At 46.3% G+C, this 24,889-nt stretch overlaps 3 protein-coding genes across 17 annotated transcripts in view; 1 reads left to right on the top strand and 2 right to left on the bottom strand.

Annotated features, from left to right (window-relative positions):
* eif5b (eukaryotic translation initiation factor 5B) overlaps nucleotides 1-6,295 on the bottom strand; it is a 17,771-nt gene extending 11,476 nt beyond the window's left edge. Inside the window, exons 1-7 of one of the 4 annotated variants that reach the window (XM_076982616.1) lie at nucleotides 6,139-6,295; nucleotides 3,357-3,479; nucleotides 3,172-3,247; nucleotides 1,374-2,055; nucleotides 982-1,223; nucleotides 732-882; nucleotides 66-173 (exon numbers count right to left, since the gene is read on the bottom strand). In XM_076982616.1, the coding sequence (XP_076838731.1) occupies nucleotides 66-173; nucleotides 732-882; nucleotides 982-1,223; nucleotides 1,374-2,055; nucleotides 3,172-3,247; nucleotides 3,357-3,479; nucleotides 6,139-6,173 (1,417 nt within the window). In that variant the 5' untranslated portion in view covers nucleotides 6,174-6,295. The remainder of the gene's footprint in view (nucleotides 1-65; nucleotides 174-731; nucleotides 883-981; nucleotides 1,224-1,373; nucleotides 2,056-3,171; nucleotides 3,248-3,356; nucleotides 3,480-6,138) is intronic. The other 3 variants (XM_076982618.1, XM_076982617.1, XM_076982619.1) reach the window with 3 other exon arrangements.
* A 291-nt stretch (nucleotides 6,296-6,586) lies between these two features.
* lipt1 (lipoyltransferase 1) lies at nucleotides 6,587-10,400 on the bottom strand. 3 transcript variants are annotated; one of them, XM_076982443.1, is made up of 2 exons: nucleotides 8,624-10,400; nucleotides 6,587-8,361 (listed from the first exon to the last, which is right to left on the bottom strand). In XM_076982443.1, exon 2 carries the CDS (start codon nucleotides 8,224-8,226, stop codon nucleotides 7,324-7,326), a length of 903 nt encoding a protein of 300 aa, XP_076838558.1. In that variant the 5' UTR covers nucleotides 8,227-8,361; nucleotides 8,624-10,400; the 3' UTR covers nucleotides 6,587-7,323. The 3 variants fall into 3 exon arrangements, with proteins under 3 accessions (XP_076838558.1, XP_076838559.1, XP_076838557.1); XM_076982444.1 differs by having other exon boundaries at nucleotides 9,018-10,400; XM_076982442.1 differs by having other exon boundaries at nucleotides 6,587-10,397.
* Nucleotides 8,865-24,889, top strand: part of pnpla6 (patatin-like phospholipase domain containing 6) — a 39,337-nt gene continuing 23,312 nt past the window's right edge. For 4 of the 10 annotated variants that reach the window (XM_076982439.1, XM_076982436.1, XM_076982438.1 and 1 more), the window contains exons 1-14: nucleotides 13,088-13,171; nucleotides 14,928-14,984; nucleotides 15,176-15,263; nucleotides 15,798-15,972; nucleotides 16,073-16,213; nucleotides 16,625-16,784; nucleotides 17,350-17,430; nucleotides 17,524-17,652; nucleotides 18,153-18,233; nucleotides 18,458-18,590; nucleotides 19,201-19,272; nucleotides 19,712-19,815; nucleotides 20,232-20,405; nucleotides 20,806-20,883. In XM_076982439.1, the coding sequence (XP_076838554.1) occupies nucleotides 13,097-13,171; nucleotides 14,928-14,984; nucleotides 15,176-15,263; nucleotides 15,798-15,972; nucleotides 16,073-16,213; nucleotides 16,625-16,784; nucleotides 17,350-17,430; nucleotides 17,524-17,652; nucleotides 18,153-18,233; nucleotides 18,458-18,590; nucleotides 19,201-19,272; nucleotides 19,712-19,815; nucleotides 20,232-20,405; nucleotides 20,806-20,883 (1,548 nt within the window). In that variant the 5' untranslated portion in view covers nucleotides 13,088-13,096. Of the gene's footprint in view, nucleotides 8,910-11,171; nucleotides 11,219-13,087; nucleotides 13,172-14,927; nucleotides 14,985-15,175; nucleotides 15,264-15,797; nucleotides 15,973-16,072; nucleotides 16,214-16,624; nucleotides 16,785-17,349; nucleotides 17,431-17,523; nucleotides 17,653-18,152; nucleotides 18,234-18,457; nucleotides 18,591-19,200; nucleotides 19,273-19,711; nucleotides 19,816-20,231; nucleotides 20,406-20,805; nucleotides 20,884-24,889 lie in introns of those variants that run through there. The other 6 variants (XM_076982429.1, XM_076982431.1, XM_076982434.1 and 3 more) reach the window with 6 other exon arrangements.

Genomic DNA, 24,889 nt, shown 5'->3' with positions numbered 1-24,889 from the left:
CACACACACACACACACACACACACACACACACACACACACACACACACACACACACACACGTACGCAAGTCGTCTGTACCCTCAGGGGTTTGCGTTGTCGGCTTCTTTTTTCTCTTGTCTGAGTAAACGGGCTTCTTCTTTGGCATCGAGTCTTTAGATGGCACTTCAACCCCTAAAAAAATAATAAAAATAGAGCATGAAGGAACATTTGCTCCGCCTACAGGTAGTTATATTTAACACCCATAAAACAGCCCTGCAGGAAAGAGCACAGCCCACAGCCCGGCTGGGTTTACACAGTTATCCAGTTTGCACCAAGGTGGAACAGCTCTGGCTTGCTGGTTGGGGGATAAGACTAATGTTGGACTAAATTAAAATGTCAGTGGTGACTCCAAAGTAAAGGTCCTCTTTAACCAGGGTTTAACCTGGGACTAACCTAGGTCTAACATGGAGTTATCCTGGAACTAACCTCGGTCTAACGTAGGTTTAATCTGGGACTAACCTGGGTTTAATCTGGGACTAACCTGGGTTTAATCTGGGACTAACCTGGGTTTAATCTGGGTTAACCTAGGTCTAACCTAGGTTTAATCTGGGACTAACCTAGGTTTAATCTGGGACTAACCTAGGTTTAATCTGGGACTAACCTGGGTTCAATCTGGGACTAACCTGGGTTCAATCTGGGACTAACCTGGGTTCAATCTGGGACTAATCTTGTGTGGGTTGCCTCCCTCACCTTGGGCCTGCAGGGCGCGCAGTGTGGCCTCCGCTCTCGCTCGCGCCTCCTTCTGGGCCTTGGTCAGCAGCTTGCCCTCCTTCTTCAACCGCTCCTTCCTCTCCTTGTCCTTCTGCTTCTTCTTCTCCTTCCGCTCCGCCTCCAGCCGTTCCTGTAGGTGGTGTGGGGGGTGTGGGGGTCATACTTGCTGTCTCTGCGCCTTGGATCGCCGTCAAATGACGTCAAATAACAAACTAAACAACCTGCCCACCTGCTCAAGCCTCTGTGCCTCCAGCTCAGCCAGACGTCTCTCCCGCTCCTCTTCCTCACGCTTGGCCCGCTCCTCTTCCTCACGCATGCGGGCCAGAGCCTCCTGCATGGCCTTCACCGCCGCCTTGCTGGGCCCCTTCTTCTTCTCCTCCTTCTCCTTCTCTCCCTTCTTCTTGTCCTTCTCCTCCTTCTCTCCTTTCTTCTTCTTCTTGTCTTTCTTCTTCTTGTCTCCGTCTGCCTCTTCTGAGGGGGGAAAAGCAAAGCGGACACAGTTGAGGGTTTTTTTTTTCTTCTACTGCACAGCTTATGATAAAACGTGCAAAAAAAAAGATAAAAAGTTGAGTCCCTACTGAACCATCAGATGGTTGGTCCAGGTCCAGCTGTGAACCTCACCTTCTCCTTGGCCGTCGGCCCCCTCCTGCTCTTCCGACACGGCCAGCTCCGCCTTCTTGGGTTCCGTGGGCGGGGCTGCGGCCGGGGCCGCCTCCTTCTTGGCCGCCGCCTCCTCCTCCTCCTTCTCGGCCCTCATCTTGGCCCGCTCCTCTTCCTTCTTCTTCTTCTCCCGCTCCTTCTTCTCCGCCTTCTTCTGCGCCGCCGTCTTCATCTTGAAGGTCCCGTCGTCGTCCCCGGCGTCCTCGCCGTCGCTGTCCGGCCGCGCCTTGGCCTTGTTGTTCTTCTTCTTCTTGCGGCCGGCTTGGAGGTCGTCGTCGTCGTCCGACGCCTCGTCGTCCTTGCCGACGCCTCCTCCCCCGCCGTCCTTCTTCGAACCTCCATCCTCATCGTCCTCCTCCGTGTCGGAGGCGCCCCGCCGACCTCCCTTCTTCCCGCTCTTGGCTCTCCTGCGGGCGCGCGAGCCCTCGTCCTCAGAGTCCGAAGCAGCAGGAGCAGCAGTGGGAGGCGCCAGCGCTTTCTTGCCCTTCGTCGCTCGGCTCTCGTCCTCCACGTCATCCTTACCCTGATCTTCCTCACCCTCGTCATCCTCGGCGACAGCCTTCTTGCCCTTCTTGGCTTTCTTTTTCTCGGCTTTCGTCAGAGCTGGTTCGGCCTCCACGTCGTCTACGGAGTCCGATTTCTGCTGGCAGCAGTCGAGAGGGATTACAGACATGTCTACAATATGATTGGCTAAGGAAGTCATGTGATCATTAACGATGTTATAGCCAATGCTGGTTAGTAGGGGTGTAACGAGGCATCGCGACACGATCCATCACGATGCAGAAATGTGACGATGTGCATCATGGCGATGAACGATATCGTGTTCTGTTATTGATGTTATCAAATGCAGTTACGTTGTCGCAACACCAGAGGTCAGACTCAGCCTATGGCTAAGCTGTTAGAATAGTACATTTTGATAAGATGGCACATAACTAAAGCTGGGCGTACACTGTCTGATATTTTAAATCGTGTACTCAGCTCCAGCTCAAACTGTACGACTAAATCGCAGGGTTTAAAAGTTCACAGTTCACGATTCATATACTCACACTATACGACCCAACGCTCTCACGAGGAGTGATTTGAATTTCAAACATGTTTGATATCCTTGCGACGCTGCGATTTCTGATCGGGAGTTGGTCGTGAGGTGTGAATCGCTCCTCGTTTACCTGTGTAAACTATACGATGCACGACACGCGATTGAGCCGAAACTCGGCCCGATCGCAAATAGTCGCACGAGTGAAAAATCGGCTGAAAATGGGTCAAAAATCGCACAGTGTACGCCAAGCTTTAAGGAATGCTTTCACTCGGTTTAATATGTGGCTTGATTTAATATACGATGAAGCAACATTTTTCTTTACAGTACATTCTGCTTACAAATACAAGTGTTCCTAATTCATTTTAATTACAGAGGACTAAATAAAACTTACATATTTAAAAATATACATTTTAAAATATTGTCTCTTAACGATAAATCTGAATCATGAAACCAGTATCATGAATCGAACCATGAGCAGAGTGTATCGTTACACCCATACTCATTAGCTATGGAGGCTGAGGCTAGTCATGTTGTAGCTGCAGGTAGCTCTACACTACATGGCCAGAGGTGAGTCACTGATGAGACTGAACCTGTGACGAGGAGAATGTCTCAATCTCATGTGACGAGGAGACTGTTTCATAGGATCCAAGACTGAGCAGTGATACATGAAACCAAAACAAACGCCGTGCCCTCCTTTTACATCACAGATGCATTGTGGGTTACCTTGGCGGGTTCTTTTTCCTTTCCACCATGAGCTTCTATTGATAATTCCTCCAGTTCTTTCAGGATGTCATCCTCACTGCAAACAGCAAAAAACCCAAACACACACACACACACACACACAGTCTCACTGACTGCTCCCTGGGTTCCTCTCGCAGCCCTGAGGGCGGTGTGGGCGTGAGACTCACTCGAAGTCGTCCTTCCTCGCTCCTTTCTTCTTCTTGCTCTTCCCTTTGCTCTGGTCCTTGGCAGCCCCGGCACCCTCGATCTCGGCTGCTAAGGCGTCGATGTCGATGCCGTCGTCTTTGGCGCTGCGTGGAAAACAGCGTCACCGCAACAGAACGTCAGTCTCAGCATCGCAGCGGGGGGTAGAGAGCCACGCTACAAACAACGGCACTCCCGCACGTGAAGGTAAACAGCACGGCACACAATCACATCAGTCTAATCTGCCGTCTGAAGCAGGACTTCAAGTCCAGGTAAATGATTCACAACTGGTAAACCTGCTCAGGAAGCCAAAACTCTGTGTGCTTTATTAAAGTCTCTCTGCACAACATGCCCGTTACATCCTCCCAAATCAATGAGGAAAACACCTCTGAAGACATATAGGACTTTATTTAATTATGAGATAAGTGATAGATAAAAAAAAACACAATAATGGACAAACTGCACAACAACTTAAGGAAAGTTCACCGCCTGTGAGCACAACCCGCTAGGCAAATTCACAGCCACACAAATCCCAGTGCTAGAGCCACAGCCTTCCTCACCACTTCAAGAGCACAACCAGTTCACAACTACCACAACCACAAACCATTAACCCAAATCCCAGTGCTACAGCCAGAGCCTTCCTCACCACTTCAAGAGCACAACCAGTTCACAACTACCACAACCACAAACCATTAACCCAAATCCCAGTGCTACAGCCACAGCCTTCCTCACCACTTCAAGAGCACAACCAGTTCACAACTACCACAACCACAAACCATTAACCCAAAGCCCAGGCATTAAAGCCAACGTGAGCGAGAGTAAAAACGAGAGAGAGCACTAGTGATGTTCCTACCTGCAGCAGAGCACTGATCATACAACGGTCACGCAAGACCTTTATAGAGAGAGAAGCATTTGGCCTTCCTTGCTCACTATTGCATCAGCAATGGAAAACACCTCACAGGGCAAGGCACATCACAAGACAGGGCAGATCTCTCTCTCTCTCTCACACACACACACACACACACACACACACACACACACACACACACGGGCTGCCTTCAGCGCACATAAGACTAGGCGATGAAACTCGCACGCGACAGTTGAATGACAGAGATATGAATGAGAGGAATACACTGATCTCATTGCTTTCTTAGGGGGATTTTAGTGTTTGGATCCAAGGATCCTGCAACCCTGAGCAAGATAAGCCTTCTGCGTTTAAAAGAAACGGTTTAAGGGACCAGACCGACCGGGGCTTAGCAACGCCCGTTTCCTTCCGCATTTTCCTTCTCCCAGTGAGCAACTTTGAGAATGGTGAAAACTTACTAAAACAAATATGTGCAGTTCTTGCCTTCCAAGTGTCACCTTTGTTAGTCTCCTCCCATAACATTGTTCCAGACAAAGGCCGAACAGCACTGTCAGGATTGAATTCAGTCAGCTGACAAACGTCTGCTCTTCGAAAGCAGTTAGGAAAGCCAGTCAGCACTCAGCACCGATTTTGCCTCTACAACAAACTGCGAGGGTCAGCCCTACAGCAACCACAGTAAACCAGACTCCATCATGTCCAGAACAACCACGTGTCCAGAACAACCACGTGTCCAGAACAACCACGTGTCCACTCCACGAAGTGAACAACTCCACCAAGTTTGGCGTCTCACGTTACTAGAACTACGACCTGGTTGTCAGGGGGAAGCGGAAGTGACGTAGAATTTGCAGTGCGGGAACTGAACATCCTGTCGGCCGATCCAGAATGACTCTGCTCCATTCAGATAGTGTCACCGCCAATAGAAACGCAGTTTTTAAAACGAGAGATTTAATCAATTCAGAAAGTAAACGGGCATTCTTGCTATTGACTGAGTGGGTCAGAGACTCTGCAGGGTCCTATTACTTAGACATTCACTGGACGGACTCTTAGGTTGAGGCCAGAGTGACTGTGTGACCATGTCTGGACAGGCTTACATAGTGAACCAGTGAAGAAAATGATTACGCAGTGGCTTTCACTGAGCTTTGTACATTTATAAAAACGATACAAACCATATTGTTATCGCGAAACCATTACAAAAACGCGTCTCGTTCTCATCGAGGCAAAAAAAATCCCAGTTAACTTGCATAAACTAGCAAGTTAAATCCAGCGTGCACCATTCTCATGCAAGCATGTGCAAAACAGACCCATAGATTCATTTTAAACGTAATTACGGACTAAAGGTTTTCCACAACCATCCTATAAACCAGGGGGGGTGATAGGGGACAATGCGGGGGAACCCGGGGGACAATAAAAAAGGACGAGGGTGATGGTTCACCAAACCCTGATGGTAGCGAACTAGCTCATGAAATGACAACTCCAGCTCTTTATTGGATGAATAAAGACCCTCGCAGATCGACTTGGTCCTCCACAATGAGACCAACACACACACAGGGCTGTAAGTGCAGCTGCCCCGAGTGAGCCGAGTGCCACATTCGCCACCTGGCCCCCCCACACTGAAACTACACTTGGGGTTCTGACCAAAAACACGCTGTCCTAATCTTACATACGGATACAGAGTTCATATGAAAGCGAGATCAGAGCAGATATATCGCCCCAGGTCCACATCCAGGAATATAAACCAGTACACGGACAACCCGGTACTAGTAACGCAGGCCCGGCCACACGAACCCACGTCTGAATACTAGCAGCCTGCCTTTAAACCAGCTGTGCATTCGACACGGTTCGTGTAGAAGGCTGGGACACGTGGATTACACTCCTGTCCTACCTAAACAACCACGACTTACCCGTCGTCTCCTTTATTTTTCTGTTTCTTGCCCATGATGGTCTCTGTAGTGATATTTACCCTCGTTGAGTAGTCACTGGTTAGCGCATATGGTTGGCTGTGCGAGCAGTGCGCATGCGCGCGTGGATGTGAAGCCTCGCACAACGTAGCGCGCGCGAAGCCTAGAGGCCTTTATCCTGACAATATACTTACAATAAAATGGGCAAATTATTGAAATTATTTTAGCGCCTCGGTATTAGTACAATTTAATGCAGCCACATTTCAACCGAATCGTTAAGTCCATCACAAAATTTGACCTCTGGGCGCTAACTTTTCGTACCACTTTGACACCGGGGGGGGGGGGGGGGGGGGACCAAAACCGGCTTTTGAAAAAGTCCCCCCCCCCCCCCAATTACGTCCATGTAGACAGGGTTTTCATTATAAACATGAGTCGAGACAATTTAGCACCATTGAAAGTGGTCTTGGCTTTTATTTAAACAACGAGAACAAAAATAGTATTTTTATTCACAATACAGCCACACAGTGGCGTGCACACATAGACATCAGGCACCACCAACTCTGCCCTTTATCAACGAAAGTGCACTTTTGAAACTTCGGGGCAGGGCCGGCCCTTCCATTAGGCGATATAGGCAAATGCTAGGGTCCCCCTCCGGGGCGCCGGCTGTCCAGGGGGGCGCTCGTGTGAATGCGTTATTTATTTATTCATTTACAAATGAACAATTTATAAATATGATTTATATTTATATGCCCACCAGCCAGGTCACATACGTTTTCTGTTGTATAGGTTTTGTTAGACAACATAAATTAACACATTCATTTGTGAAAGAAGAAACGGGAAGTTCCCCATTACCTGTGAAAAATGCCCATCTGCATTCGTGTAATGAAAACACTCAGTAGCCTATAACTCCTTCTCATACTTTTTGGTCTTTTTACTGTCTTAATTGTAGGCCTATGTTGATTTACTAATTGCAAAATATATGCAACAAGGCCTGCAGACAGTGGAGGGTAAACAGAAGTTAACTGAATGACATGACTGTAATATTGGATATGAATTTTTTATTTTATCAGTTCGCTGCGTGACTTTTCTCCATTGAAAACTCACGTTTAGAGAATGTTACAAATAAAATGTCACATTTCATTCAACATATGCTTGTAATTTTTTTTATAATGAAGTGTTCCACGTGCGCTAAAAAGTGCCCTTCACCACCCCCCCCGAGGACTTGCCCCCCAAAATATCTGTGCACGCCACCGCAGCCACAACATTTTCATAGAGACTATGGGTCTTTTTGGCCAGGTCTGGGCCCTGTGTGGTAGTTCTCAGGAAACCTGTGACAGCCACAGAAACCTCTTTTGGACAGAATCTGACGCCTGCCAGTGTGGAGCAAAGCTGCCTCACTGTGTCGGCAGGCAGCCAGTGGTGTGGTACATCCATGGAGCATCTCTCTATAACACCACTCTTAACGTCCATGTCGAGCACGATGTCCACGCCTTGCGCTACAAAAGAGATGCTGATGCTGAACTTGGGCGTCTTCCCGTACACCCATTCCCAGGATCTCAACTCGGCTGCCATTTTATTAACGCCTGGCATCAGTGAATCCACGCTAGGATCAACTGTGATGAGAGGACCGTCGCATCCAAACTCTGCATTGTAACCATTAGCAACTGCTTCCATGATGATGTGGGGATCCAACGTGGGATCCTCGTCTAAGAGGTTTTTAACAGGGGAGGGTACACTCGGGGTGGCGTTGCTTTTAATGCCTCGGTACGGGCTTTTCAGCACGGAGGAGAGTAAGGCACGATCGGCGGAGCACAGCAGCGTGCAGTGGTGATACGCGGACGTCATGCCCAACCTCGCGGCGCTGCCCGAGATCTTATAACGACCGTTAAGCAGGATGTCGGATCTCTCGGTCGCGCCGACGTCCAACGTGGGCCTGAGCCGTTTGAGGGCGCCGGTAACGACACGGAGGTTCCTGTGCCGGTCGTACTTCCTCTTGGAGGTGAAGAAGGTGATGTTGATGTTCCCCAGGTCGTGGAAGACCGTCCCGCCGCCGCTGCGCCGTCTGGCCAGGGGGAGACCCGCCCGTCTCATCAGAGGGAGGTCACACTCCTGCCAGGGGTTCTGGTGCCTGCCGATCACCACAGCTGGCGCGTTTGTCCACAGAAAGAGTATACTTCGGTCCTGCAGATCGATGTTGTCGTGTATCCAGTCCTCTAACGCCAGGTTCTGATAAATGTCAGTGGACGTTGATTTGAGAACGAGTCCCGATTTACCAACGTGGTCAAAACACGTTTTAAAATCAATACTGTGTCGGACAAGACGTGTCTTGACATACTCTCTCAATAAATTCCCCCAAATCATTGTTTTCTTTTCAAGACTCTCGACAGTCTGCTTCTGTCGTTTTCTGATAGTATAATGTGCAAATAATTACATTAAAATTAAAAACATGCCAACAACTGGGAATTTAGAATGGGCAGAATAAACTCACCTAGTCGATAGATGGTTTATTAGTATTGTGAGTTTTACTTCCGGTGTCAAAAGATGCTCTTCCCACTTTGTAAAAAAGTCTCTTTATTTTGGTTGCGATGTGACGTAGGTACATTTTCACAATAAAATAACAAACTAAAGTGTAATTATATTTCATGCACAAAAACGTCATTCGTAACACGTTTTGTGATGACACTTTTATTTTGGAAAAATTCTGTCCCATCTTTGACATTTGTTGAATGTTTCGATGGTCACCTAACCAGGTTTATTTCGGCAAGGGATATGAGGTGAGTTTAGATAATTGCTAATGGGGAAGTAAGGTTTTCTAAACAAATCTCGTAATTGTGCGCGTCTTGTTATATATAACAAAGTCGACTTGTCATGTTTATATTTACCTTATAGGTGAATTAATTCGCTCTAGACCCTGTCTGTCCTCGCCTCCCGCACTTTTCCATCCACCGAGTTTTTGCGCATTTTGAAAATGCGCATGAAAAAAGCTGGATGGAAAAAGACCAAAATTCGAAAAAAGCCCCAAATATCGCAAAAAGATTTTTACGCTAGGAGGAGGTGGAAAAGTTAGACTATCGCATCGCCAAAATTCGAAAAAACTGGATGGAAAAGGGTTTTTCGCATAAACGATGACGTATCATGCCTCAAGTCATGTGGTTCTGTACATGATCGCGATGTAAAGATGGCAAATGCATGCAAAAACAGTTCTGGAGAGAGCAAAAATTGAATTTAACTTCTCCATGTATAGAAAAGAAAAAGAAAAAAATGTTTCAAAACCTCAACGTGCAAAAATGCGTAACTGCCAGATGGACGTAAAACCACTATTGTTTGGCGTCCTCTCACGTGATCTAAAGTTTATTCGCATAACTTTAATGAATGGAAACAAGGCTTAATTCGCATTTTTTTCTGCCGAAACTCGGAAATTGCGCATTATTTTTTCGAAAGGTTTGGATGGAAACCCGGAGCGTAATTCAGTTACGACCACATTTTGTTGTCGTCATACTTGGCGTAATAGCGCGTCTAATGTGTGCTGATAAGGTTCACTGACCTTTTGTACATGTGCACGTTCAACTCGCTGAAAACGAACAGTGATTCCATCTCTGCCAAGTATGTCAGAACTATGAACCACAGATCCATATTGGAACATCAAACATTTAGTGCGTGTGTGTGAGAGAGTGAGAGTGAGAGAGAGTGCCATCATACTGAGGGCCTTCTCCACAAAAAAAATGTTCACAGTAAACTCCAGTAATACCACGATTATTAACAGTATCATTACTATTAATAGTTATTAGAATCTAGAACTAAAATAATTACTATTCTAGTTATCATTACATAACTAGAATAAGCACTCTTTCTGTGTATGCATGTGATACGCACATGCATACACATATTGACTGGGTCTACTATAGAAGTGTGGTTTTCAAACCAGCCATAGTGGATGAGTTTGAGAAGAAGGTCAGATATGTAGGAGTATACAGTAGGCAGCAAATCCCAGGAAGAACATTCAGGATCTCTGTCCAGAAGAGTGCCGTGCTGGGAACATTCTTGTAGCTGGACATGTTCAGGAACATGATTTCACCAGAAGACCACTGATGCGTTCCCCAAGACCAAGACAAAGTGAAGCATCCTTACTGACCCCACACGCCTATTGCTGAATTGTAGACCCTTTAAGTAAACACATACAGTCTTGGAACGGTAAACAGTCCTTTTCTTCTTCATTTGGAGGCTAACTGCTCACCAGTCTCTCCCATTGTAGGTTTGTGCAGCCACTGGTACACTATGTCTCTGTGTCGAATGTTTTTTGTGGTTAATTTATATTCCCAAGTGTGTTTTCGTGATTCTTACATGGCTGTGTGGGTGGAAACTTTGGATGCACACAGAGAAGACACTTTGTTAGAAATGCCTGCCTTGTACCTCCACTCATTACATTAACCTTATTGTTGCATCTAACAGACTGTTCCCTGTTCATCAAACGAATGACTGTGTCTTTCTGGCTGGACATGTGCAGTATGTTGATTATGTTTAAGTGAAATACTCCACAATAAAAGGACATTATTAAATAATACAAATGTATTAACTTTTACTAAAAAATTAAATCATGTCTATTTTTTTGTTTAATTACAGTATTGATAAAGTTGTATTTTAACAACTGTTTATTGTATGCTTATTGCAAAGTATTATCAAAGTTATAGTAATGATAACATTTATAGATTTTTTTGTATTCTTTATTGATCTACCTTTATTGTGAAGCCATACTGATTTAAGTCACATATGTCTTTTTTGTTTACCTTGTGATTACACTGGTTATAATTTTGAAAAGATTTTATTAACAGATTTTGTAACAAAATTGAGATTAAGAGTTGCGATTACGCTTACTTGTATTTAATTATAAATTCGGTATTCCGTAATAGCGTTAACTTTGCTCTAAACTATATTAATAAAGTTGGGAACCGATGATTGGATAAAGCCTCCAAAGCGCCCGTGGCTGTTTGGTCATTCCTCAAGGACCGCCCTAAGTGGGCGGAGTCTCGCTCGTGGACGTTTCCGGTGCTGTCCGCCCGAGGAAGACGCGAGTCGCGAGCTGCAGGTAGGGACACCGACTCGACTCCACGCTTGATGTCCTCCGTTATCAGTCCATCTTGGGCGACATCACGCTGATTTAACACGTTATTGAGACGTTTGTCCTGTCGTAGGTTTGCGCGAGATCGTTCATTCGTGTCCGCGACGTGGTTTAACGTCTCGAGAGTAAACCGGCGGTTCGGGATGTCAGGACGTGTTGATGTCCCCGCCGAGGTCACGGCGCCGCATGGGCGTTACGCGCGAGCAGCACCGCGGGTCGAAGGAGGCGCGGACCGTGATGTGCACGTTCACGTGCGTTCGGTTCGTGCACGAGTTAAGAGTGCGTGCGGAACGGACGGTGTCTCGCCGCCGGTGGAGGAGCTGACGTTCGCCGCCAGAACACTGTCAGCAGCGCCGCTCGCCTGTTATTTATAGCCTTCCTGGTTCCGACGAAGTCTGGGTTGAGCCCGGAGCCCTGGCGTGAGCCCGGGCCCGGTACTGCACCAGTCTGGTTGGTTCAGGCGGCCCGTTAGCGGCGCAGTGGCGCAGGCAGGACCCGGTTTTACGGTTGTGATGTAGACACCATCACACCACCTCGGCACCGGACACTGCAAGGCTTTAAAAAGTGAATTTCCTAATATATGTCTTCACTGTTGCTAAAGAATGTGGTGCACAATAGTGGCTTCCAGTGGGAGTAACTGAACTTGACATAAACTCTCCACTGGACCCAGGAGGATGCTTCTGGTATATTAGTCCATTTGGGTGTGTGTGTGTGTGTGTGTGTGTGTACTCGCATCTATGTGTCTTCCGTTTTCCAGAGAGTGTCGTGCCTCTTGTACACTGAAGCCATTGTCAGGACAATAACTACGAGGGGGTGTTCGTTAACGGCCAGACAAGCCTGTTGTGTCAGCGCTTTTCAAGCTCCAAAAACCTCCGTTCCGGTTATGTAAACCGGGAGTCCGAGACCAAGTTCAACGGAGACAGCTATTAGTCCGATCTGTCTTAGTTTACATTATTTGGCAGGCGCCTATATCCAGAGTGTTTTAGTGTGTGTGTGTGTGCTCTCTGGGAATCAAAACCACTAGCGTGGTGTTATTAACACCTTACTCTACCTGCTGGACCAGGTGAGCTACACCACAACCTCGGAGGGCTCTCTTTGTTATTAGTGTAGTTCTTCAGTAATTCTCTAGCCGTGGAGTATAACATCCTTTGTTTGAGCATGACTGATATATTTACAGCATTGCACTAATGTTCTCAGACACTCAATATTGTCTACAGTTACTGTAATGCACACTCACATTTGATGGATCATAATCTGACCCTCGCTAGATTATAATCTAATCCCTCCCCCAGCTGCTTGCCACCCTCTGATTAGGCTGACGGTGTCGAAGGAAACGATGAGATGAAGGGTAGGACACGAGACTGCTGCACTAGGCAGGTCTGGAGTGCAAAGCAAGGATCATAACACTGTGTGTGTGTGTGTGCACTAAAAACTTTTAGAGATGATGCCACTCCCAGGAGTGGCGGTGGTTTGTGGCATGTTCTGTGGAGTTTAAGCTTGTCTAGAACGTGCGTTGTAGCTGTGAGCTGAAACCACTTCCTACACATCTTGGCCACTTGTCTGTTGTGCTCAAGCACAATGTTGTGTTGTGTAAGCACTATGTTGTGTTGTGTAAGCACTATGTTGTGTTGCATTTCCTTACCAAGTGTTGCCATATTAGCTTCATCAAATTCGGCTCAAGAGACCCAATTATGGTTTGTGTGTGTGTTTGAAAGAGAAATATGTCTATGAGCCGATGTGAATGCATGATATCCACTTTCACGCTGTTTTTGTGTGTATGTGTGTGTGTGTGTGTGTGTGTGTGTGTGTGTGTGTGTGTGTGTGTGTGTGTTGCAGCAGTTGTTAATGGACCAGTCGTGTACGGTGCCACTGTTAGAGGAACAGAGCACCTCAGGACCAGAGTTCCATGTTTCTTCAGATGTGAGAATGCCACTCCGTCTCCTGACCTTCACACACACACACACACACACACACACACACACACACACACTAGCACATCCATGCAGTCTGCAGAATAATCCTCCAGCTAGGATTGTTTTTGTGACTGGGAACCTTGTAGGAAAAGGAAACCTTGAATAAGTACGTGGGTAGGAACGCTCCTGCTTTAACTACCACACTACAGCATCATAACCTGTTACCACCATAGACCTGTTCTTGTTTTTGTTCCAACACTTTCCCCACCAGAGCGGGTAAAACGTGTCCCACCCCATATCAGCCATGCTGTCCTCCTCCATCCCCTGATCCTCCCCACCCCTTCATTGTAAACACTAGTTTCTAACTCCAGTTGATTTTTTCTTTGCCAGGCCTCTGAGCTCATTGGATAATTGTGTAATAATATGAACCGCTGAACTATGACTCATGACTCTTGTCTTTTTGTTGCTGATCTGAGTCCAGCTTCTCAGCTCCCTTCGCAATGGCTCATATTACAAATTGGATACAGGAAGCCGTTCTCAGGCCTGAAGAGGAAAACATGCACTCAACCAGATTTATGAACAAACTTATCACTTTATCTAATCTCAGATGGATTGTCTTACCGTTACATAACAGTTCAGCTTGACTGCTATAATACTACATGGAAGTCCCTATGAGTTCACTGTATTTAATTATTAATCGCTTGTAGATTATACATAAAAGATACTCACAGACCACAAATTTGCGAAGGAATCCTCTTTTCCTGGTTTCGATATCCAGGCTTAAATTCAAATAATGTGATATTAAAGTGATGAGGAAGGATCCTCATTTGACCCGTTTCCATATTTTAAAGACTGAAGCTCAGGGGACTGCACTCTTCAGTTAGTCTCTTTCATGTTCTTGTTTTTCATGTTCTTGTTTTTCATGTTCTTGTTTTCTGTCATTGCTTCTGCAAGTTGTTGTGAAATTATGAAAAAGGTTATTTTTCACAACTCACCTGAGTTCTGATCGAACATCATCGTTCTCTCTGTCTCTCTCTCTCTCTCTCTTTGTTTCATTACATCTCTTTCCTGCTCTCTTCCTGTCTCCCTCGTTTCCCCATTCACATCTCCTACAGTAACTCATTCTGGTTCGTTCTGTTTTATGCTGGTTTATGCTGGTCCATTCTGGTTCATACTGGTCCATTCTGGTTCATACTGGTCCATTCTGGGTTGTGGTGGTTCATGGTGTTTGTAGTCCCCTGCCACACTCTCCTCACCAAGGCCTTGCTTCACCTCTCGCTCTCGTCTGAGAAGCCAAACCTTTAAAGTGCTAACGGTCAGTGGCAGGAACGCTGTTGACCTCTACCCAGCGTTGTTCGGAGATACGCTGAGCTGTCACTCCAAACATTTAAGAGAATAATGAAGTATTGTGAAGAAGAGCGATGGAACGAGGGTGTGGGAGCCAGAGGAAGGAATGCAGGAGAGTGGTAGACAACAGAGAGTTCTACACATTACCTCACGACATGGCTGCCTCACAACATGGCTGCCTTACAACATGGCTACCTCACGACATGGCTACCTCATGGCTGACTACAATCGAAGAATACTGCAGTGGAACTGCTCGAATCCACTCAGTTTATTTATTTGTTTATGAATTTATCTACTCGTTTCTTATTTGGAATATATTCAATCGTCTCTAATGGGAGACACAGTTTCATTGTACTTGTTCGGTGAAAATGTAACTGTTCTGTTCTATCTAAAGAGATGCCCTTTTGTTTCCCAAGCAGGATGGGTTTGCAAACATAAAGATATTAGTGGAGGACCAGCTTCAGACCAGCATGGTTAGTAAATACGTAATTACATACATACTGAGGAGCAGAGGAAACCACTGTTTCTACACTCCCAAATGTGTGACCATAACATTTACACATGCACACACTGCTTAGTGATAGCTGGGTTAGACTCACTCTGTTTTGTTGTTTTTCTTTTTACTCTGTCTCTTTTTTTTCTCTCCCTCCCTCTTTATTTTTAGGTGGTGGGGATAGTGATTGGTGCGGGCGTCGCCATAGTCTTGATCGCTGTTCTCATCTTCTTTGCCCTGCGTAGGATCCAGCTACGGAGTCAGTATCAAGAACCTTCTAGAAAGTTCCTCAGTTTCTTACATTACTTCAGCACCTTCTTTTAATTTGTCAGTAATTATCTAAGATATAAAATGACTCTTTGCTTTATAAATGTCTAATTCTTTTTGTGAAAGAGATATTTAACTTTTCAAATCAGGCTAGTCCTGCCTATTTACCTCATTTTCTACCTCATTCATAATAAATGTATTATTTCTCTTGGTCTATTTTGATATGAACTATATTGCCAACAATAATATAGAGAAAAAAAAACAAAAAAAAAAAACCTTGGTCCACCCTTTGTCGCACCACTAGCATCAAACTCCCTTCGTACAGCATAGCAATAAATTCACACAAATTTCTACACTCAATTTAGCATGTTCACCCCCAGCTGATACCGTTGTCCTTCCCCACTGGAACACAACACGTCAAACGCCCTTATGGTCGTGGTGCTGAAGGACCCAACTGCTTTGGGGGGGGGGGGGGGGGGGGGGGTTGAACTGTGACCTTTTGACCTTTAACCTTTTGTACCTACAGACCTGGCGGCTCAAGAAGCTCCGAAGTACCGCTTCCGTAAGCGGGACAAGGTGTTGTTCTATGGCAGGAAGATCATGCGGAAGGTGTCTCAGTCCACCTCCTCCCTGGTGGGCACCTCCTCCTGCTCCCGACCAAGACTCAAGAAGAAGCAGAAGATGCTCAACATCGCCAAAAAGTACGTGTCGGTGACCACGACTCCGCCTTACTGGGGCGGGGCTCCGCCTTATTGTCTGGAGACTCTGGTGAGTTGTACACTCTCGGTGTCTGTCTGTTAGGATCCTGCGTTTTAAGAAGGAGGTGCCCACGCTGCAGATGAAGGAGCCTCCCCCCTCCGTGCTGGAGGCCGACCTCACCGAGTTCGACGTGGCCAACTCGCACCTGCCCTCCGAGGTGCTCTACATGCTGAAAAACGTGCGGTAAGCAGGCTCGCATTTATACTCTATTTACTATATACTATACACGTGGACCCCCTCACTGTGTGGGTGTGGCTACATATGTATGGCCCCTCATCACTGTGTGGGTAGGGTTACATGTGGCCCCTCCTCACTGTGTAGGTGGGGCTACATGTGGTGTTTCTTTATTGCAGTCATTATTACATCACCTCTCTCTGTGTTGTGTTTGTTTTGTCTGTGTGTGTGTGTGTGTGTGTGTTTTGTCTGTGTTTGCGTGTGTGTGCGCGTGTGTGTGTGCGCGTGTGTGTGTGTGTGTTTTGTCTGTGTTTGCGTGTGTGTGTGTGTGTGCGCGTGTGTGTGTGCGTGGGTGTGTGCGTCTGTGTTTGCGTGTGTGTGCGTGCGTGTGTGCGTGTGTGTGTGCGTGTGTGTGTGTAGTGTATTAGGACACTTTGAGAAGCCCTTGTTTCTGGAGCTGTGCAAGCACATGGTGTTCCTGCAGGTCCAGCAGGGCGAGTACGTCTTCAGGCCCGGACAGCCCGACAGCAGCATCTACGTGGTGCAGGACGGCAAACTGGAGCTGTGCCTCACTGGACAGGTGTGTGTCTGTGTGTGTCTGTCTGTCTGTGTGTGTGTGTCTGTCTGTGTGTGCATGCGTGTGTGCGTGTGTCTGTGCATGTGTGTGTGCACGCATGTGTGTGTGTGTCTGTCCGTGTGTCTCTTTGTGTGTGTGTGTGTGTGCACGCATGTTTGTGTGTGTCTGTGTGCATGTGTCTGTCTGTGTGTGTGTGTGTGTCTGAGTGTGTGTGTCTGTGTCTTTGCATATCATTTTGCTCCAGGCTCATGTTTGTATCCTGTAGGGAGGCGGATGATTCACTTTTTGGCATCTGTGTGTATGTTGAAGAATTAGTGTAGCTACTGAAATACATAATAGATCAGTATAAATGCACTATACCTTTACACAGTATATTCTAGAACATTGGGAAATCTGTATGTTATTAAGAGTCTTAACCACTTGCTTCTTGCCAAAGGAAAGATTAGATTTTTTTATGACCTTGACCCAATATTGAAGATATTGAAGTGTGAAAATGATCTCTTATCGCTCCAAAAAATACTTGAATAATTTTCTCTCATTCTCTTTCTCTCTCTCTCTCTCTCTAAAGGATGGGAAGGATGGAGTGGTGAAGGAGGTGTACCCTGGAGATTCTGTTCATAGCCTCTTGAGCATTCTTGATGTCATCACAGTAAGCCAAGCCCACTTCCTGTCTCTGTGTTTGGTTACAGGCCGTCTGCTTTCTTCCTAATCCCTCCTGTGTGTGTGTGTGTGTGTGTGACAGGGCCATCAGCGGCCGTACCGCACGGTGTCGGCCCGGGCTGCGGAGGTGTCCACTGTGCTCCGTCTGCCTGTGGAGGCATTCCTCGCCATCTTTGAGAAGTACCCCGAGAGTCTGGTGCGCGTGGTACAGGTGAGGGCCCCGCCCCCTCTGGTGCGTGTGGTACAGGTGAGGGCCCCGCCCCCTCTGGTGCGCGTGGTACAGGTGAGGGCCCCGCCCCCTCTGGTGCGCGTGGTACAGGTGTGGGCCCCGCCCCCTCTGGTGCACGTGGTACAGGTGTGGGCCCCGCCCCCTCTGGTGCACGTGGTACAGGTGTGGGCCCCGCCCCTTCTGGTGCATGTTTTACAGGACGTGTGATTCCACTGCACGACACTACCGTAGTGATCGACTCACCAGGAATCAACATTAAGTGCACATATTACCTACACAATTCCTGAATGAACTGAATAAACAATAAATACATTTAAACTTTAACCTGACCACAAAAAAAAAAAAACATTAAAACTCAAACATAAAGTGCACTAAAGGTCTCGTAGTGCGTCATGGTGCGTCTGTGCGTGAGACGCTGTCTGCATGTGAGGCGAGTGTGTGTGGATGTGTGAGCCCGTGAACTTCATGTCTCTCATCTGTAGATAATCATGGTGAGACTGCAGAGGGTGACGGTTCTGGCACTGCACAACTACCTGGGCCTCACCAATGAACTGTTCAGCCATGTAAGACACACACACACACACACACACACACACACACACACACACACACACACACACACACAAGCTACTTCTCTGAGTCTGAGTCTCTCATGTGTTAGACGTTCAGCATAAAATTTTTACAAATATTGGTTGTGAAAACATGATATTGGAATTTTTAAGAAATAGTCCTGTATCTCGTGTGTGTGTGTTTGTGTGTGTGTGTGTGTGTGTGTGTGTGTGTGCAGGAGATGCAGCCCCTGCGTCTATCCGCCCCTCCCCCTCACGCCACCCGCACAAGCCCCGTTCGCCACGGAAAACGCTTCAGTAGTCTCACAGTGCCCGAGGAGCAGCGGGAAGCAGCCGTACGCGAGTCCGGAGGTAAGACACAGTACCGGGACCAGACCGGGACCTGACCGGGACCAGACTGGAACCTGACCGGGACCAGACCCGGGTGGGGTGGGTGGGGCGGGCTGGATAAAGAATGTCAAACTCTCCAGTCCTAGAGAGTTCAGTGTGCTGTCTGTCAGACAGCAGGTCAGAGGTCACAGGACTCTGTGTACGTGAGAATGAACACACTCACACCGCCTGACTACATCAGGCGAAGTGCTTCAGTTACACCGATTGTGTCTCCATGTGTGGGCCGCAGAATCCTTGATGTACTGCTAACTGGCTAAGTAGTCGCTAATTGTCGATGTCGCAGATGGTGACATTAACCTTAGGAGTGTCATTGCTCAGTACTGATTACACAGTAGTACATTATTAATCTACATTTAAAGTTGATGAACCTCTTTTATAAGGAACATTTGTGCCCACACGTACCATTTGTCAATGTTTTGGTCCTCATGGTTCATTGTGAGAGAATCTTCACATCTCCGTCTAGGATCTCGTATGGGAGATGTTTTGTAAGCTCAGCCCGATGCCTGCCTTGGTGAAACCTGTGTTGGGTTGGTCATTGTGACAAAAACAAACAAACAAACGTGTGTTGCAGGGGATCATGGGAAGGAAGGCGGAGTCATTCCCACCCTCAGCAGGGCTATCTCTATGCCTGTGGATATCGCTGGTGAGCACGTGTATGTGTGTGCACCTGCCTGCCTATATGTATGTTAGTGTGTAGTCCTACCACAGCACCCTAGTAGAGTTGATTAAATAATCTAGTCTGACAGGTTCCATGAAGTAATAGGCCAATATTTGGAGTGTGTATGTGTTGTTTGGGTAGCTGCAGTGAGTGTGTTTAGTGAAGTAAACCCTGTGTAAGTTTCTGTAGTTTTCGAGTGTAGTGATATATGCACGTGTGCCTGCTACCACAGATCATGACCAGATCATGAACGAATCATGCTAATGTGGGTGACTGTCATGTTATTTGCTGTGTTGCGTCTGACTGTACAAAGTAAATGGTTGTGGTTAACCTCATCCTTCCCTTTAAACACATGCTGACATTTGTATGAAACCGAGAGAGGTATGAAGACTGTACGTGTGTGTGTGTGTGTGTGTGTATGCAGGAATGCAAAAGAGCCTTCGATCTGATTTTGATATGGCATATGAGAGAGGTCGCATATCTGTGTCTGCCGAAGATGGAGCACCCACACCACCCACATTTACACGGGTTCGAAGATCACACACAAGCACACGTCTTAACGTGGACTAGCCACACAGAGACACACATAATCACACACAAGCACACGTCTTTACGTGGACTAGCTACACAGAGACACACATAATCACCCAGACAGTAGCCACATTTTATAAGGGTTATACCCCCCACTCACTTTTACCCTCACACCTACATAAACACCACACATGTTAATAAGAGTTACACACACAAAGATATTTATTTATGGGTGGTTTATTTATTTATTAAACACACAGGTCTTGGTTTTTCCAGTAGTAGTTCATGTGAACATAATGTTAACATATGAAAACTATGCTATGTGTAGTGCTTTGCCGGAAAGAAGGATTAATTAATGGGAATTAATTCTGTGTGTGCGTGCGTGTGTGTGTGTGTGTGTGTGTGTGTGTCAGTCTCAGGACCAGCGGGAGAGGAGGGTAACCGTGGACGACGTTCCTTCCGGTGTGTATTTGTACCCGGAAGAGGAAGTGGGCCTAGAGAATGTTTACGGCCCGTTACCGGGACGACATAATGCCGCCCTGTTTGAGGAGGCTCAGAAAGATATCCTCAAACTCATGAGAATAGAGGTACACACACACACACACACACACACACCTGTACACACACACACACACACACACAGAGTTTTAAAAGATTAGCAACGTGTGTATACAGGTCTTAGGCCACCTAAGTATGTTTAATTTAAGTATGTTTAATTTAAGTATGTTTAATTCATGCTATTTATCCAGAATGAGGTGATAAATTCTTCCTCGTTTCTTTTAGCTCTGACGGGTTTCTGTTCATTGCTGGCTAAGTGATCTTAAGCAATCTCAGGCACTTACAGGCACACACAGCCTGTTCCAGCTCGTAAACGGGACCTTTGGGGCCCGGCGGACCGCTCTGAGGTCAGGCCCGGCCCGTGGAGTCTCGGCCACGCCTCCCTCTCAGCCCGCACTCCTCCACTCATTCCTCCTTCTTGTCATTAAGGACCCTTCACTGCTGAACGGGAGAGTGATGCTGCACCACGCCAAAGCTGGAGCTGTACTGGCCAGGCAGGGAGACCAGGTGAGTCCTCCATTATATATCCCTCTATTACACCCCTCTATTACATATCCCTCCATCCCTCCATCACCATCCCTCTATTACACCCCTCTATTACATATTCCTCCATCCCTCCATCACCATCCCTCTATTACACCCCTCTATTACATATCCCTCCATCCCTCCATCACCATCCTTCTATTACACCCCTCTATTACATATCCCTCCATCCCTCCATCACCATCCCTCTATTACACCCCTCTATTACATATCCCTCCATCACCATCCCTCTATTACACCCCTCTATTACATATCCCTCCATCCCTATTCCTCTATTACACATCCCTCTATTACATATCCCTCCATCCCTCCATCACCATTCCTCTATTACACATCCCTCTATTACACCCCTCTATTACATATCCCTCCATCCCTCCATCACCACCCCTCTTTTACACATCCCTCTATTACACTCCTCTATTACATATCCCTCCATCACCATCCCTCTATTACACCCCTCTATTACATATCCCTCCATCACCATTCCTCTATTACACCCCTCTATTACATATCCCTCCATCCCTCCATCACCATCCCTCTATTACATATCCCTCCATTACACATCCCTCCATCCCTCCATCACCATCCCTCTATTACACATCCCTATTACACTCCTCTATTACATATCCCTCCATCACCATCCCTCTATTACATACCCCTCTATTACATATCCCTCCATCATCATCCCTCTATTACATATCCCTCCATTACACATCCCTCTATTACATATCCCTCCATCACCATCCCTCTATTACACCCCTCTATTACATATCCCTCCATTACACATCCCTCTATTACACCCCTCTATTACATATCCCTCCATCCCTCTATTACACATCCCTCTATTACACCCCTCTATTACATATCCCTCCATCACCATCCCTCTATTACACATCCCTCTATTACACTCCTCTATTACATATCCCTCCATTACACATCCCTCTATTACACCCCTCTATTACATATCCCTCCATCCCTCCATCAACATCCCTCTATTACATATCCCTCCATTACACATCCCTCTATTACATATCCCTCCATCCCTCCATCACCATCCCTCTATTACATATCCCTCCATTACAAATCCCTCTATTACACTCCTCTATTACATATCCCTCCATCCCTCCATCATAATCTCTCTATTACATATCCCTCCATCACCATCCCTATATTACATATCACTCCATCCCTCCATCACCATCCCTCTATTACACCCCTCTATTACATATCCCTCCATCCCTCCATCACCATCCCTCTATTACATATCCCTCCATCCCTCCATCACCATCCCTCTATTACATATCCCTCCATTACACATCCCTCTATTACACCCCTCTATTACATATCCCTCCATCCCTCCATCATAATCTCTCTATTACATATCCCTCCATCACCATCCCTCTATTACATATCCCTCCATCACCAACCCTCTATTACACATCCCTCTATTACACCCCTCTAATAATAATAATAAATTTTATTTATAAAGCGCCTTTCATGAGACCCAAGGACACTGTACAATAAAACATTAATAATAATAATAAAAATTATAATTAAAAATGTTATAAATAATAAAAACCAAACAATGATTACACGAACAATTGCTCACTCATGCTAGCTGATATAGATGAGTTTTCAAACTGATTTTGAACGACGGTAAAGACTGACAGGTACGTAACTGTAACGGGAGATCATTCCATAGTTTAGGACCAGCAACACTAAAAGCCCTGTCACCTAGAGTACGCAATTTTGCAGATGGAACTGCTAGAAGTGAGTTAGAGGAGCGTAAAGTGTGTGTCTGAATATAATTCTCCAAGAGGCTAGACAGGTATGAGGGGGCAAGGCCATGACGAGATTTAAAAACCAGTACCAGTATTTTATACTGGATTCGCAGCTGTACTGGCAGCCAGTGAAGATCCCTCAACACTGGTGTAATGTGTTCCCGAGATCTTGTATGGGTCAATACCCTGGCTGCAGCGTTTTGGACATACTGCAGCCTGTTCAACAGCCGATTGGGGAGACCATGTAATACTGCATTACAGTAATCAATACGCGATGTTACAAATGCGTGTATAATGGTCTCAGCAGCAGAAAAGAAAAGATATGGGCGGATTCTTGAGATGCTCTTGAGGTGGTAGAAGGCAGATTTACTAATAGTTTTAATATGAGGCTCGAATGACAGTGTTGTGTCAAAAGTAACACCCAAGTTGCGGACCTGATCCGAGGAAGAGACAACAAAGCCCGGTATAGTGAAGGGGATGTTACTGAACTTCCTGATAGTCGCAGGTGAGGAAATCAGCATGGCTTCAGATTTTTTGCTGTTTAGGCTTAGGAAGTTATCACTCATCCAGGCCTGAACATCAGTTAGGCATTCAAGCAGTGTAGTTATAGGAAGAGTATGAGATGGTTTGGTGCAGATATAGATTTGTACATCATCTGCATAACAGTCAAACTGGAACCCATGCCTTCTAATTATATTGCCAAGAGGGAGCATGTACAGTATAAAGAGCAACGGGCCAAGCACTGAACCCTGAGGGACACCATGGGACAACACACACAGATCTGACTGATATCTCCCAAACGAAACAAACTGCTGCCTATCAGCAAGGTAAGATTGGAACCAATTTAGCGCAGTTCCGTTCACGCCAACCAATGTAGCAAGCCTGGTAAGTAGCAAGTTATGGAAAACCGTGTCAAAAGCAGCAGTAAGATCCAATAAAATCAACACATTCGGCATCCCCTGGTCAGCAGCTAATAGTAGATCATTCACCACCTTTACCAGTGCAGTTTCTGTACTATGATTCTTTCTGAAACCAGACTGGAACACTTCAAACAATTCATTTGATTCCAGATGATCATTTAGCTGGGAAGCAACAGTTCGCTCTAACACTTTGGCCAGAAAAGGTAAATTAGAAATTGGCCTGAAGTTTGCAAAGTTGTCTGGGTCTAAGCCAGGTTTTTTTAGCACAGGAGTAACAGCTGCTAACTTCAAACTTCCACACTGGAACCAATCCTGAAGTGAGTGATGCATTTATGGCCTTTGTAATAAGGGGACAGATGGCAGGGAGACACTGTTTCACCCACTGTGTTGGGATAGGGTCTAACTGACAGGTAGTGGCTCTTGAGTTTAAAATGAGCTGAGCAACAAAACCCTCGTTCACAGTAGAAAAAGTGGAAAGATGCTTACCCGTAAATTGAACAGACAGAGAGTGAAGATTAACAGAGGGTGAAATGACGGGAAACTGTGCATAAATAGAGTCAATTTTACGATTAAAGAAGTCCAGAAACTGTGAGCAGAGGTCAACGGAGGGGGTTAACGGAAAGCAATTGAGTGGACGTATCAACTTATTGACAGTTTGAAAGAGAGCTCTGGGATTGCCATTTGCGCGTTGAATGAGGTTGGAGTAGTAAAATGATTCTGCTTTTTGCAATTCCAGTTTGTAATAGCTGACGTGGTCCTTATACGCGAGAGCATGCACCGTCAAGCCAGTGCTCTTCCAGCGACGCTCAAGCTGACGACCCACTGCTTTCAGCTTACGCAGCTCTGGTGTGCACCAGGGTGCGGGGTGAATAAAAGTTGCTTTGCGAGTCTTTAGTGGTGCCAATTCACTAAAGATAGCAGAGAGGGTACTGTCGTAATAAGCCACAAGTTGGTCTGCATTGTGACCATCAAGAGCAGTGTGATCGGTCTGACTGAGCATTTCCATGAGGACAGGAGGAGTGATATTTCTAGTATCCCTAAACGAGAACTGGTGTGATTCGCGCTGCCCACGCTTAAAACATGGAATGACAAAATTGAAAAACACAGCCTTATGGTCCGAAATAAACAGTTCAACTCCACACAAGTTAGTAGGAGCAATGCCAACAGAACAAACAATGTCCAAAGTATGACCTTTGTTATGCGTGGGAAAATTTACATTCTGAACAATATCAAAACATGTGAGCAGATCTAAAAAACTTTTAGCAAATG

Source organism: Brachyhypopomus gauderio, chromosome 20 (genome assembly GCF_052324685.1).
Source record: "Brachyhypopomus gauderio isolate BG-103 chromosome 20, BGAUD_0.2, whole genome shotgun sequence".
Classification (NCBI taxonomy): Eukaryota; Metazoa; Chordata; class Actinopteri; order Gymnotiformes; family Hypopomidae; genus Brachyhypopomus; species Brachyhypopomus gauderio.
The sequence above is the reverse complement of the archived record's forward strand: the minus strand, read 5'-3'. Positions and strand labels throughout refer to the sequence as shown.

Excerpts from the sequence above, each read along its gene's own strand:
- lipt1 (XM_076982442.1), bottom strand. The coding sequence starts at position 8,496 with ATGATTTGGGGGAATTTATTGAGAGAGTATGTCAAGACACGTCTTGTC.